The sequence below is a fragment of the Dreissena polymorpha genome, chromosome 6, assembly GCF_020536995.1.
Source record: "Dreissena polymorpha isolate Duluth1 chromosome 6, UMN_Dpol_1.0, whole genome shotgun sequence".
Lineage (NCBI taxonomy): Eukaryota > Metazoa > Mollusca > Bivalvia > Myida > Dreissenidae > Dreissena > Dreissena polymorpha.
The window spans coordinates 26255014-26269021 of NC_068360.1; the positions used below are offsets into that span (position 1 = coordinate 26255014).

Consider the following 14008-nt stretch of genomic DNA (forward strand, 5'->3'; position numbering starts at 1 on the left):
CTTTCTGATTTGTTATCCTAAAATCCTAGTCACACAGTCGTGAGTATTTCTCTGGAATTATCGGGTCACGAATTGCTTCATCTGTCAAGCACTCCTGAGAGTTATTGGTTTCAATTTGCGAGTAACATATGGGGGACTTAACGGAATTTATATACTGGGGACACATACTTTAAATGTTCTGTTGTGTCTGGTCAACTTCTTGAAAATGTCGAAATGGTGTTATTACACAATTTTCTTGTTTCTGACATAGTATGCATTACTCGATAAGCTGTTGATATTGTTTTTCATTTTCTATACACTTTTGTTTCGGAAAAAACGGTATACTATTGATAAATAATGACACACTGATTTGCAGAAGAAAGCTTTTATTGTGAAAATATATAAATATAGAAGAATCTGTCGTTAATATATTTTCATCCATGTTGTAACTGCTCAGAAAAATTGAATGCAAACACTTTTCTCTGTAATCAGGCACTTAGTTAAGATTAGAATATATTGTTCTATAAAAATAACAAAAGCAATCAGTTTTCGATAGGCGAAGAGTGTTATTCGGGCAGTTTGTATCAGCTCACAGTGTTGTTTTGGTACCACGATTTTCTTTTTTCATGAGTCGACATTTACCGAGCTGCAAAAGAAAAAAATGTTTAAACCGTAGTATGTAGTTCGATTAAATGATTGAAATCAGTTTTGCTTAACATCCATACATTTATTGATGCGAATGAGAATTTTGTATCGCATCTAAGCGGCTTTGCTTGCGATGTTTGTCTGACGCTACAATGTATACATGGATATATAAGTGCGACACAGTTTAAGCGCCTATAACGAGAAATAGATGTATCGATAAGAAAGGATTTTCCGGAGAATTCTCACCAGTGTGATGGAAAGTGGTCGGTTTTGTTCCCTTGGGCCTGTTATAAACTACATTTGTAGATGACCCATATCTTATGTCACAGACGCCAATGATTGAAGTTTTGGGCCTTGTGTTTCCAAAGGAGACGATCTTTTAAATTATTGCTAAATGGGTCTATGCAAATCAATTAACCCTTAAGGCATGGTCGGTATTATATGAACAAAGTTTGTATAGGACCAATACACGAAGAGAGCTACCAAATATTAAACCTTTGATACGTGCAGTTTTACATGAAAATGTTGGTTAAAGTAATTTACGTTACAAGTCTTTGTAAATCATTTTGCCAATAAGGTCAGTATCGGCGGCCAGGGCTTGTTTTGAACAATCTTTTCAGAGGACCACTATCTGAATTTACGAACAGTCAAAGCTCGGTGACATGTTGTCGCAGTAATATAATATTTTAAGTACATTTACCACATACATCATTGTAAATCACGTGACCCTGAAACGTAGACAGGTTTTACTCCATTGACATTATCTGAACTAACTTGTGGCATATCTATATGACATCACCCCTGTTGCTGCAGACGTATAACCAAAGTACAAAATGTTACCACTTTGCTGAGGACTTATAACCAAAGTACAAAATGTTACCCCTTTTGCTGTAGACGCTCATCCTCCATTTTCCACCGCAATTCTTGCTGCTGTCCCCAGGACACGCCATGTTACATTCGACATCCGGCATGCTCGTGGAGTTCAGACAGTCTCCACAATAGCACGCTGTGCCGACCTACCATTTATATCTACTAATATGAATCAATGTACAACTTTTATACATAATTATAGGAATTAAAAATAATTTTATATTTTAACTTATTGCGTAAGGAGCTTAATGAAACGAACCTAATGACAGATGATAACAGCTACGAATATCAACTTAAAATGATTTCTTGAGAAATTCCTCTGTTAAAGCAGTGGGATAAACTTGTTCGTGCAAACAGTGAACAGTTGTAAGATGTATACTTATATAAAGTGGCGCCTTTTTAAAATAGCAAAATGATTCATGAGGGGAACAGTGGTTGTTGTTACTCCATTTGTTGATAACATAACCTTGACCACTCCGTTGACTCCTCTTGTTTACTGACCTGGGTGCCGCTATAAGCGTAGCCATGGCAACGAGCGGCACACTCCAGCGGTGAGTTTGAATTCGAATCGGGTAGCCTGACATTCATGATACGGGCCGGAGTATCCTGAAAACATCCGATGTACCGGAAAGCTGAAATTAAGAGCACGTTGGCAGGTGACAATTAATTTAACAAAAGTCAACCTCCCCGTTTTGTATCGCATTTATTACGAAATCCATCCTGGTTATTTCCGTGAACCTCTAAGCGGTTCATGTTCCTGAATAGCGGTAGCTTTAGTTTAGACCTTATGAACAAATCGAGCCTAAAATTTCTTGTATTATTGTTTGCAAAATATTTAAAAAAGTATCATACATGTGTAAATGTAGATAATACATAATGTTTTTATTTAATCGAAGTTATATTGTTCTTATCAACTTGCACGGTTGTAATAAGTAAAATCACTCTCTAGATATCCTGCACTGTCAACAGACTATATAAAAACGTATATGTACATCACATAACTTTCTTCAAAACAATGCGCCTGAATGAATAATCACCACTTGTCAGCGCCAACATTATTAAAGTTACACAAATATCTTACGGGTCGTGCAAAGGCGTCCGTCCCATCCGGTTGTACATTTGCATACGAATTCCGAACTGTCGTTCTGTAACGAAATGCAGGTGCCTCCGAAATGGCAATGATTGCGCACACAACTGGCAGCCGCAATTGCGACGATGAAGGAAGAACGCATAGCGTAAACAAACATCTTGAAACTGAAACTAAACTTCCAATTAACATTAAGTTTTATTTTTTCTCTCCATTTTTGATCTTTTAACATTAGATTATGTAATAAAATATAAAACAACTATTCTTTGTAAAATGTCTGACAATTAATCGTATTTGGCATATATATAACTACAACTCCTGCTGCTGCAGCTGCTGCAGCGGCTACAATTGCTGTTGAATCTGCTGCTACTGCTGCTAATGCTGCTACTGCTGCTGCTGCTACTACTACAAATGTAACTACTACTACTACTACTACTACTACAACTACTTCTTCTGCTACTACAACTACTACTACTTCTACTACTTCTACTACTACTACTTCTACTACTACTACTACTACTACTACTACTACTACTACTACTACTACTACTAATACTACTACTTCTACTACTACTCATACTACTACTTCTACTACTACTACTACTACTACTACTACTACTACTACTACTACTACTACTACTACTACTACTACTACTACTACTACTACTACTACTACTACTACTACTACTACTACTACTACTACTACTACTACTACTACTACTACTACGACGACTACTACTACTACTACTGACTACTACGAATACTACTACTACGACTACTACACTACTACTACGCACGACCTCTATACCACACCAACGACTACTACTAGACGACGAGATCGTACGATACGACGACGACGACGACGACTACTACGAAGACGACGAGACACGACGAACGACGACGACTACGAGACGAAGACGACGACGACACGACGACGAAGAGACGACTACGAATACTACTACTACATACATACTACTACTACTACTACTCTACTACTACTGTACTACTAAGACTACCACACTACTACTACTACTTCTACTACTTCTACTACTAATACTACTACACTACTTTTTCCATACATATACAAATAATAGTATGGTAAATATTAATAGAAAACCACATCTGATAATATGAATTGAAATATATTGGTCTATATCTTCCTATACAGTTAAAACCAATTTGCAAATACAATTGAATGAACAGAGTAAACATACTAATAACTATTAAAATACTAAAATGTATTATTCGCAACATGAATTAATAAGACCAATCACCTTTTTACTTCCGAAGAAGCTCACGAGAATGCGCTCTAGTATTGATGAAAGGCAACATATGAATTAATTGAATGTTACTTACTGATTACAATTGGGAGTTTTTGCGCATGTGCACTGACTTATGGCAACACTTCTGATTAGGTTACAGTAAACTAAATGATAAACATCTCGCCTTAAAGGGACTTTTTCACAGATTTTGGCATGTATTGACGTTTTTCATAAAATGCTTTATATTGATAAATGTAAACATTGGATCTTAAAAGCTCCAGTAAAAAAACAAGAATAAAATTAAATAAAGAAGTAACCCTCAACTGGGCTCGAACCACTGACCCCTGGAATAGAAGTCTATCGCTAAGACTACTCGGCCATCAGTGCTCATACAATGAGTACTTTATACTTTATATACGCAATCCTCGTAGTATAACAAAATATAACGACAACAACAGAACTATTTAAATTATTCAATCGTTTCGCGTTGCAACGCTTTATCATTTTCAGGTTTTTAAATCCTCAAAAGATGCATATAATGGATATTTTAGAGCATGGTAAATGCTCAGTATAACTTTTTCCTCACAAATCTTATAACTACAACGAAAATATGCGAATCTGAAACTTTAATTTTGTCAATTTGCCTAAACGTGAAAAGGCCCCTTTAAGAGGAACGCTCCGCCCACTTAATATCGTGGTCTAGTGATTAGAAGTCCTCGACCCACCGAAGTGGCGTCTATACCTATAGAATACGCGATATTCCGGATGATTTTGATGGACATGTTTTTATCCCCTATCAAACTGGTTAAATCTGTGTTCATTATACCCGTTTTACCCGTTATACCCTTGTCGCAATCAGAAGGCGACAACAACTGCTAAAACCTTGTTCTTAGATTGTATTGCTGATTACTCATTCCCCGAGCAACTCCATTTTGATCAAGGCAAAGATTTTGATAGTCAATGCATCAAAGATTGTTTCAACCTATGATGTGAAGACCCGGGTCACAACTTTTCACCTCATGATAATCTATCAGCTGAGCGATTCAACCTTAACTTGCTCTGCATTTGGGCTGCTCCGTGTGATGAGAAGAGGACACATATGAAAGACTACATCTCTGCATTGGTACGGGCTAACAATGCAACTTTGAGCAGCTACATCGGCTATGCCACCAATTTACTTATTTTCGTATGTCATCCAAGACTACCATATGATTAAACATATTTTACTCGACGGCATGTTTTACAGTTTAGACAGTTGTTCTTGTTTTTCGTCATCTGGAGATATTGATAGGGTAAGCACAGATGATCACTACTAAATCACTGAAAACATCGCACTAAGGTGGGTAACATCTAACAAAAGTGTGCACAAGCAGTCGCTTGATTTGTCTGCGATTATTTCCTTGCTTTGTACATGACTTTTTTATATTGTTTTGGCATAAAATGGCTTTTAAGGAAAGGTATTATCATGGTGATCCTTATGTGCAAAATGGTGCATTCATATTACGTTGAACTTTTTTCATTTTCATTAAGTTACTTAACCCATTCATGCCTACTGGACTATCCTACCCTTCTAAATTGGATCAATTTATTTCCAAAATTAGGGATGTCTAGCATATTTGTTTCTATATTAAGAATATTTCTTACAGAAATTCCTATAAGCAAACAGCCCAGACCCTGATGAGTCTACGCTGTTTGCCAAGGCCTTTTTTCTAGACATTAGGCATAAATGGGTTAAGGATTAGAATAAGTATTTTTTAAGACACCACTCCAGTATATTAAGGAAATGTATTGCTTACTGCCTACATTGCAAAATTGCACGATCGCCACAAAACAAAGATCTAGCACAGACACGACGGTGTCCTTCTATACACGACGTGTGTCTTTGCCAGAGTGATTTTACTTCCTAATATGATGGTTTATATTTAAACAACGCTCGATTTAATTAAAAAGCAAACCGATCAAAGAAAAGAACGCAAACTTCATTTCCGGTTAGAACTCGCGCTGAAATGTGTAAAATAGACTTTAGTTGGTTAAATATTTCAACACTACGCTTTAATTTAGAAGCCACTTATTTTGTTATAAATAAGAAGCGTTTATTAAATCTATGAATATTAATTTTACTAAATTAGTGAAATATAACAATAATCATCCAATTATTTCACTATGCTTAGTTACTTTTTTCTGGATACGAATCTATTTAATCAACGAAGATGACCATATATAAAAAGGAAAATGACTTACCACGTTGCTTATCTTTATTGTGTTTGTTATCCGACAGATTCAAATGATAAAGATAGACGATTAAATAGTGCAAAAACGTGGAAAACCGAATGCACATCGTCGCTTGCATTTTTTAGGGGAAAACCCACAGGATTATACTTATAATAGACATACAATTAACATTAACGTTGCATAATTCGTTGGACTTAATTTCAAAACTGATTGATGTTTACAAAATAAACTGCAATTACAACCTAATCTGTCACTGTCTGAAATAACAAAGCGATATCTCGCGCATCCCCTATTGCTGTTAAACAACGATCAGTGTCATTAACTGGCGTCTCCATAAACATAAAGCTTGTCATATACATTTGATTTGAATATATTCTAGAAGTTTATGCGGTCCTTAGAGCCTGCAGTTGCACGATTTTATATAAGCTCAGACGAAATCTTCTTTTGGCTGACAATTCTAGCTTCTTTGTTATAAATGAAAGATATTTCATTTTATTGCGGTCGAGTAAAGGAAATCTTATATGTCTGGAATGGTTATCACCAACCGAACTCACATGTGCCGTTAACTTTAATTGAACCTCGGTTTCGGAGATGAGAAGCGCGTGTAACAACCATTACAATAACAACACAGCTATATAAAACTTCATATACATTTCATGCGAAGTGCGAAATCCATTAGTTTAGGTATTAGATGAATTATAATTTAAGAGAAATTCATAGGAGCCTTTGGGCGATTTTAACTGGAATTAAAATTTTCTCGACCCTCATAAGTTGCATTTCAAAATCTGTACAATGTTTTGTTTACAAATGGTATACATTAACTTTCCCATTTACACAAAACTCAGACTTTAAAACGTAATAATCTATGAACTGGAACAAAAATTCAGCCAAGTGGTTTTACCTGTTAAAGATCCGCTTTTGTGCGGTATTTGTTTTTGCTTCATTTCTAAGATTTATTTGGCTCAGTCTGAAAAAGCATTTAAACACGATTGTGTTTTTTGTTGTTAACGTAATTTATTTGTATCAATTTAAAGCAATTGATGAAAAACGTTAATACATGCCAAATCCTGTAAAAATCCTTTAATTTATACTACGCATTATGTGGTTAAGTGCTTCATCAAAGTTAATAAAAATGTAATTGGAATATTGAAGCATTGACAAAAATTTAATTGTTCAAATATAAATCATTTTATAAAAATTACAGGAGTCCACAGAAATATCTTTACATGACAAACCACAACATAAACAATAAATGACTTTATATTCACAAATGACATATCAATCATTTGAAAAAATATAATTGAATCATTATACAATTCAGGGAGTATGTAAGCTAAAATATTAAATGAAGGTTCAACAAACATGATGTCAATCTACAACTATATTAAATAAGTTGCAAATCACGGTAGTCGCTATTGTACTTAATTTTCAAACAGTAACGTTGGTTTGTGCCAGTCTTATTTATTCTCTGCAACCAGGTTTCATCAGCCAACACTGTTGCGAAACGCGCACACTGTCTTCATTTTGTAAACGAAGTTGATAGTTCAAACGTCGTAAATGCTCAACACAATATCTTCATCCACACAAGCCCTCGTGGTTTCTGATGAAAAATATTTTATTAAACAAAACAAAAAAATCAGGTCGTTAATTAACACACTTTAAACGTTTAGCGCTCTTGACACATTGTTTGTAAATAGCATCTCTATCATTATATTGTTAACCCGTTGGTAACACCTGTACACGTGCACAGCTATTATGTCGGTGACCCGTTTTTGTTGCTACAAGTGATTTCCGTCGGTACGGTTTACGCGTGTTTACATATTTATGATCAAAAAGCACTAACACAATATTTTAAAAACAGATGGTTTCTTAATTAAGTATATGTAAATTGAATATAAAAAACTTGCACGTTTTTTTACAGACAAATGAATGCTTACTTTTAGTGTACCGTGTATTCATAAAATCTACGGCAGTTTATTTATGTCACGTATGTAAAGTACCACCGTCCGATAATAACAAAACATATACAGAGAGAACCCGATCCGTTGAATCACAAACAAAGTAATTTTGTGTAGACTTGGGTGGATGAAAGTATTGTGTTTAACAATTACGACCTGAGCACAATAACAATCATAAACACTTCTCAGCTAAAAATGATGAGTAACATTTTAAAGGCTGTAGCATAAAAATAGAAAGCCCCCACCCCCCAAACACACCGCCACACCGCTTTTGCTGAATCCCTAGATTACATACTGTCCAAGCAAACAGTCGGATACATTATATTCTTTGAACATCAACCGATTGAATTGAATATTGAGTTTGCAGTGCGACGTAGGCGTCAGTATTGACTGACGTCTTACAGTTGCAATACTATCTAGAAATTAAATAGTATTTCTTCACCTGTCACAGACGGTACCATGCCATGATCTACATTCATGGTGGGTCTTTTACGAAGGCGGCGTCAAAGTCTTTGGTGTCTGCTAGAAACAAAAGGGCCATCAATACATTTTTGTAGTGTGATCATTGAGAGTGACACGTGCTTTTTGCTCTTGGCCCTACAAAAATGGTATATAAATTATATGAATGTATTGTCGGTGCTTTCAATTGTTGCGATCAGTAACATTTTCTGAACTGGGTTACAAGTAGGGAAGGAACATGGCGTTACCTGTGGTTCTGATAGCTTAAAGCATGAAAATAGCATGTTTTATTCTGATTTAATAGTTAAGCCGCGCTCTGTGAAAAGGGGATTTAATGTATACATGCGTAAAGTGTCGTCTCAGATTAGCCTGTGCAGTCCGCACAGGCTAATCAGGGACGACACTTTCCGACTAAACTTGATTTTTGCTAAGAAGAGACTTTCATGAAACGAAAAATATCATAAAAGCGGAAAGTGTCGTTCATAATTAGCCTGTGCGGACTGCACAGGCTAATCTGTGACGACACTTGACGCACATGCATTAAACCCCCTTTTCACAGAGCACGGCTTTGTGCCCTGATCGTACACAAAACGAGCTTATAAACCCCAGATCAGTATGTATTTTCTATGTATTCGACCAGCAGTCTCTTTTGCGAGGAATATTTTCGAGTCTTGCATGTCTGTTTTAATAGCGTTCAACAAATGTACATGCAACTTTTTAATCTCAGAGATAGTGTTAGAACAAATCTTCTTATCCCGTTTAATGATAATTTTGGTAAAAAACGAGACCTTAAAAGTATCCACATTTTTTTCTTTAATTTAACCGAGTGACTTGGTTTTTAGCCCAAACGACATAGTTTCGAATTTGGCCGGAATATTGGGACAAATGGTCTGACTAAGTTTAACAAAGATTGGATAATAAATGTGAGTTTCAAACGGTTCTTAAGGTAAATGTTGACGTCTATCCGACGAACTACAGAAGGTGTGGTAATAAAACGACAGACTCGCTGGAATTCAAACTTCATTTAAGTCCATCAAACAACATTAATAAGAAAAACAAAGAGCATTATTGCAGGCAGTTGTTTTACTTTTTTGACAAAACGATTTTGTATACATAATTAAAAAATACTACTAAATTTTGTCTATATAGTTTCTATAATATATGTACACGAACGAAAAATTATTACATTTTGTATTGATTGATTATTGTACATTTGAAATCTTATGTGTAGTTTTAAACATATTTCTAAGTAGCTTAAAGAAAATACTTTAACTGTAAGATGACTAGTAACGAATTGTTTGGAGACATAATAACTAAAACAAATTCTCTTCATCAGCCTTAAATCATTTTATGGATATGGATGTTACATGCAACATGCAAAACACTTTTAAGCGACTTAATGTTACAAATGTACAATTACTTGACACATATTTTGAAAGTTGATCCTAAGAGGGCTATACAAAACAATATTATAAAACCGCAGGTTTGAAGACAAAACAACCCATTGACTATGTTAAGATGTATGACGTTGTTGGCAATCAGAGAAAAATAACCATTCTAAACTATGCTTTTTAGAAATGTTGATGTCAAAATTTTCTCAAAAATCATGTTCGACCGTCACTTGGAGCTATAAAAGCGCCTTAACTTCAAGTCAGTGAATGTATTTAGTTTTTTCAACCAATTAACCTATGGATACAAAGGTGACATTAAAATATCCTTTCAAGATCACATATCCTTCCAACCGTTATAATTTGAAAGAAACAATCGTTGATGGATTAAATCGTGCAGCGTTGTTTATTAATAAGGTGTAAATGAGTTATTCAAAAGGACTAAATCTTTTCTTGGGGCTGTTTTTCATTGAACACATTTTTGTACTTTTTATGCATTTAACAATGTGTTCGTGCATAAATTGATAGTGACTTGAAAAATACCTAAAATGGATATCAGTTGTAATTTAGCTGTCTTATTCTAGACTCGAAGTTTATATGTTTCTTGTATAATTATATTTTCATGTACATGTATCATAATGTATGGACAAACAAACATTATTTTAAAGAAGTTCTTACAGTAATTTGGTTGAGTGATAAGTGATCAAGTGATAAAGTAAGTGGTGGTAAATCAAATACAACCAGTTTCCTAAATGCATAATCATCTGAAGCCCCGAATGGGCATCAGAACCCAAACCTATTTTCTCTTGGATTCACATTTGTTCATACAACTTTTGAAATATATAAACATTATTGACAAACAAATACAATTACATGCATTTTGCCCGATAAACTTAAACGGTTTTCCAAAATCAGACTTTGAAAAGTTCCTTTCTAAAATATACATCTTTTTAAAACTGGTTTAGAACAAGTAGGACTATTAAATAATTTTAACACATGGACAAATTTAATATAGCATGTGGATCAGCTAATAGACCAATGAAGGCACACACGACATATTCGTTACTATCATGGATGGTAGTAATGTTTCTACACATCTGCGTTATCACGGTAATGCCCATTTGTATCTAAGGTATTAAGAAAGGACAGTAACCACTAACAGCATCAATAGGAGTCTGATAATATTGAAAAGGCCATGTTTGATCATTACTCTGTGAGTAAGTACAACGCCTGAAACAGGCTAGTATTGTGTGCACAAGCTAATCGATGCAAGTTTGATTCGTTTGTATGTCACCACTTTCGTAGGTACGTCTTCGCTTGTCAGTAGCAATGTACGTTAATTATTAACACAGCTGGGCGAATTGGAATCGCCAATGGATATGTTGTTGACTGATTTCTAACGTGTCTGAAGAAATTAAAATAAAATGTTGACTAAATCAGTTATGACGGTTTGCGCACTCATTGTTGAGATTCATCGGCTACCAGCCTTAAATCACCGCAGGTCAAGCGCGCGTTTGAAAATGAAGCGGACCGAAGCTGTGGCAAGGAATCATGCGATGGAAGTTAGTCTATCGTACGTGAATAACTTTTCATAACAAATAATTTATTGACCAACACACTCGTATGGAACGATAAACGCAAGTGATACCGGAAAAGTAAGCAGAGAACTTTAATTGCTAATAACGATTATATAAACATATTTTAATGAACCGATATAAACTTTCACTGAAGCGTTTATAGTCGCTTCTTAATCCATCCGTCCGCATTGGTGTTTACAAACGATTCGAAACTCGGCGACCCGGGTTCAATACCACTCACTGACCGTGTGAGTTTGGTTGGTGGTCGCCATACCAAAAATATGGGGTTTCTTCCTAGTTGCTTTAGCCAGCCCCTCCCTACCCCCACCCCTTAAGCACATGACTTCACCAAAACAAAAATACGTTAGTAATAAATGAAGAGCTTAAAATAGCAGGTATAATTCATATTCATCTCAACTGTCGTGAGTTAAGTTAGTTAATAAGTTTGTGCCGGAACACACACCGGATCCTCACATAATGCAGCCTCATACGCTTAAGTACTTATAAACTAGGATATACACACAGGTCCGTACGCTTTGTGATCTGGTGCTTTTATCATCAACAACTGTCAATAATGCAATATATCTTAATGATGAACGCATATAACACACACACATACAAAAGCAAACACCGTGCAATCGCGCACATACATTTAAATGCGCACATTCACGCGCACACACATATGCGCACACTCGAGTATCGTTCACTACAATAAGTGGTCGTACGTTTTGTAAGTTGCAAATAAATCATTTTATTTATTGATAAACTATTCTACACGAATACCTTTCTTTAGGGAGGGTACTATCAGCAAACCTTGCTTGGACGCAAATGTAATTGCCTCCACAAAAGAACTCTACAACCCGGGAATTATCGTACACCTGTACAGTCTCCCTGTATACAAATTGCGCTAGAACGCATTTGTTCCCTGTAATGGAATCATTAAGTTTATGCATTGAAAGATCAATAAAGCAGCAAGAAGATAGTCACATCAACAACTTAATAGAAATGATACGTTTGTCATTTATTCGCAAGAATATATGATTAAAATACATCGATTAAAGATATTTACATACAAAACCATGTCGGCATTGTTTCAAATGCGCATTAGGTAAATAAGTTTGAAGTTTCTATGAATTTGTAACATTATCTATATTGTCTCTTCATTATTTCAGTTTTATCAAAAAAGCTTATGGAAAATGGAAAATAACTCGTTTTAAATAGTGAATTTTAGACTTGACTTAGAAACTCGCCTGTATTATTTAAATTCTGTGGTATATTATAAAGTATTATTCGAGGGAACATCAACTCTATGTTAGTACTCAATGAATGTTCCAAATTATCGAAAAAAAACGTTACGAATGCGTCAATATGATCCATTATTTAACCAACATTTTTTTGTCGGGAGTGTTATTTCGCTTGTTGAAACATAATGTGTGCATTCATTCCAGTCTCAAACAGTTTAACACACTTGATTGCTTTCTTTTTTCAAGCTCAATGTTATGGTATAAACACATTGCGTCCACATTTGACGTGTTTCCTTGGTTAAATAATGATCAGGAATTTTATTTAAAAAAATATTATGTAATAATTACCTTGTAAAGCACCAATTACAATCATTTTTAGCGATAATTATTTCAAACGTGTTACATACTCTAATATAATTTGTTTTGAAGATTTCTCCGTGATTATCCAAGTAAATAAACACCTCAACACCCAGTTATTTGGTTTTTTAACCGTGGGCCGCATTTAGTACATTATATTCCTTAACCACACAATAGACGCTGCGTCGTAAGATTCGTGTAAAAAAATGGCTTTCTGCGTCTTTATCCTGGCCCCTGACCGCTTATTGCAAGTGACCGTTATACATGGTGACAAAGACTGATTGTCGTCATAGGGGGAGAAGCTAGGCTGACCGCTAACGTCAGGCGAGGGCTATGCTCAGGCGAGTGCTTTGCGCATGTTAGCGCTATGTCAGGTTATCATGTATTAAAACGTCAGTCGTTAAAATTTAACAGTCTCTTATTACTACACGCTCACTTAAATCTATTTCAGCCATCTATAACTTTATAAGATTCTTGTATCATCGTCTTCAGCAACGTAAGACTCAGGTATTATAACTGAACATAAACTTCACATATTGATTCAAGTAAAAAACGCCCTATCGAATTTCAAGACGTTGGTTAATATTCTAGTAATATGTGCACCTGAAATCACGATGTTCTTTGTGTGGTTTTATGTTCGTCAGTTTGTATGACTCATGTGCCATTTAAACATGTTTTGAAACTGTTAAACAACAAGGAACTAAATAAGGCAATGTCAGTTATCCAAAAGGTCAATTCTAGAATTAAGTTTTTCTACAGAAAGAGAGAATTCCTTAACTTCCATACCAAGAAGTTGCTATCCACGGCTATTGCCCAATGTCATGTTGATTGTGCTTCAGTTTTATGGTTTCATTCTACCACTCAAGCTATCAAGAACAAGTTGCAGTTTACGCAGTACAAACTGAATCGATATGTGTCGAATCTAAATTCCAGAGCTCATGTTGGTAAAG

The 14008-nt window shown here is 35.2% G+C and overlaps 1 protein-coding gene across 6 annotated transcripts in view; it reads right to left on the reverse strand.

Annotated features, from left to right (window-relative positions):
* Positions 1–348: 348 nt before the first annotated feature.
* LOC127834172 (uncharacterized) overlaps positions 349–14008 on the reverse strand; it is a 127615-nt gene continuing 113955 nt past the window's right edge. Inside the window, exons 1-5 of one of the 6 annotated variants that reach the window (XM_052359810.1) lie at positions 6085–6133; positions 2576–2754; positions 1996–2126; positions 1505–1640; positions 349–625 (exon numbers count right to left, since the gene is read on the reverse strand). In XM_052359810.1, the coding sequence (XP_052215770.1) occupies positions 618–625; positions 1505–1640; positions 1996–2126; positions 2576–2741 (441 nt within the window). In that variant the 5' untranslated portion in view covers positions 2742–2754; positions 6085–6133 and the 3' untranslated portion in view covers positions 349–617. Of the gene's footprint in view, positions 626–1504; positions 1641–1995; positions 2127–2575; positions 2755–3855; positions 3966–6084; positions 6134–14008 lie in introns of those variants that run through there. The other 5 variants (XM_052359813.1, XM_052359812.1, XM_052359809.1 and 2 more) reach the window with 5 other exon arrangements.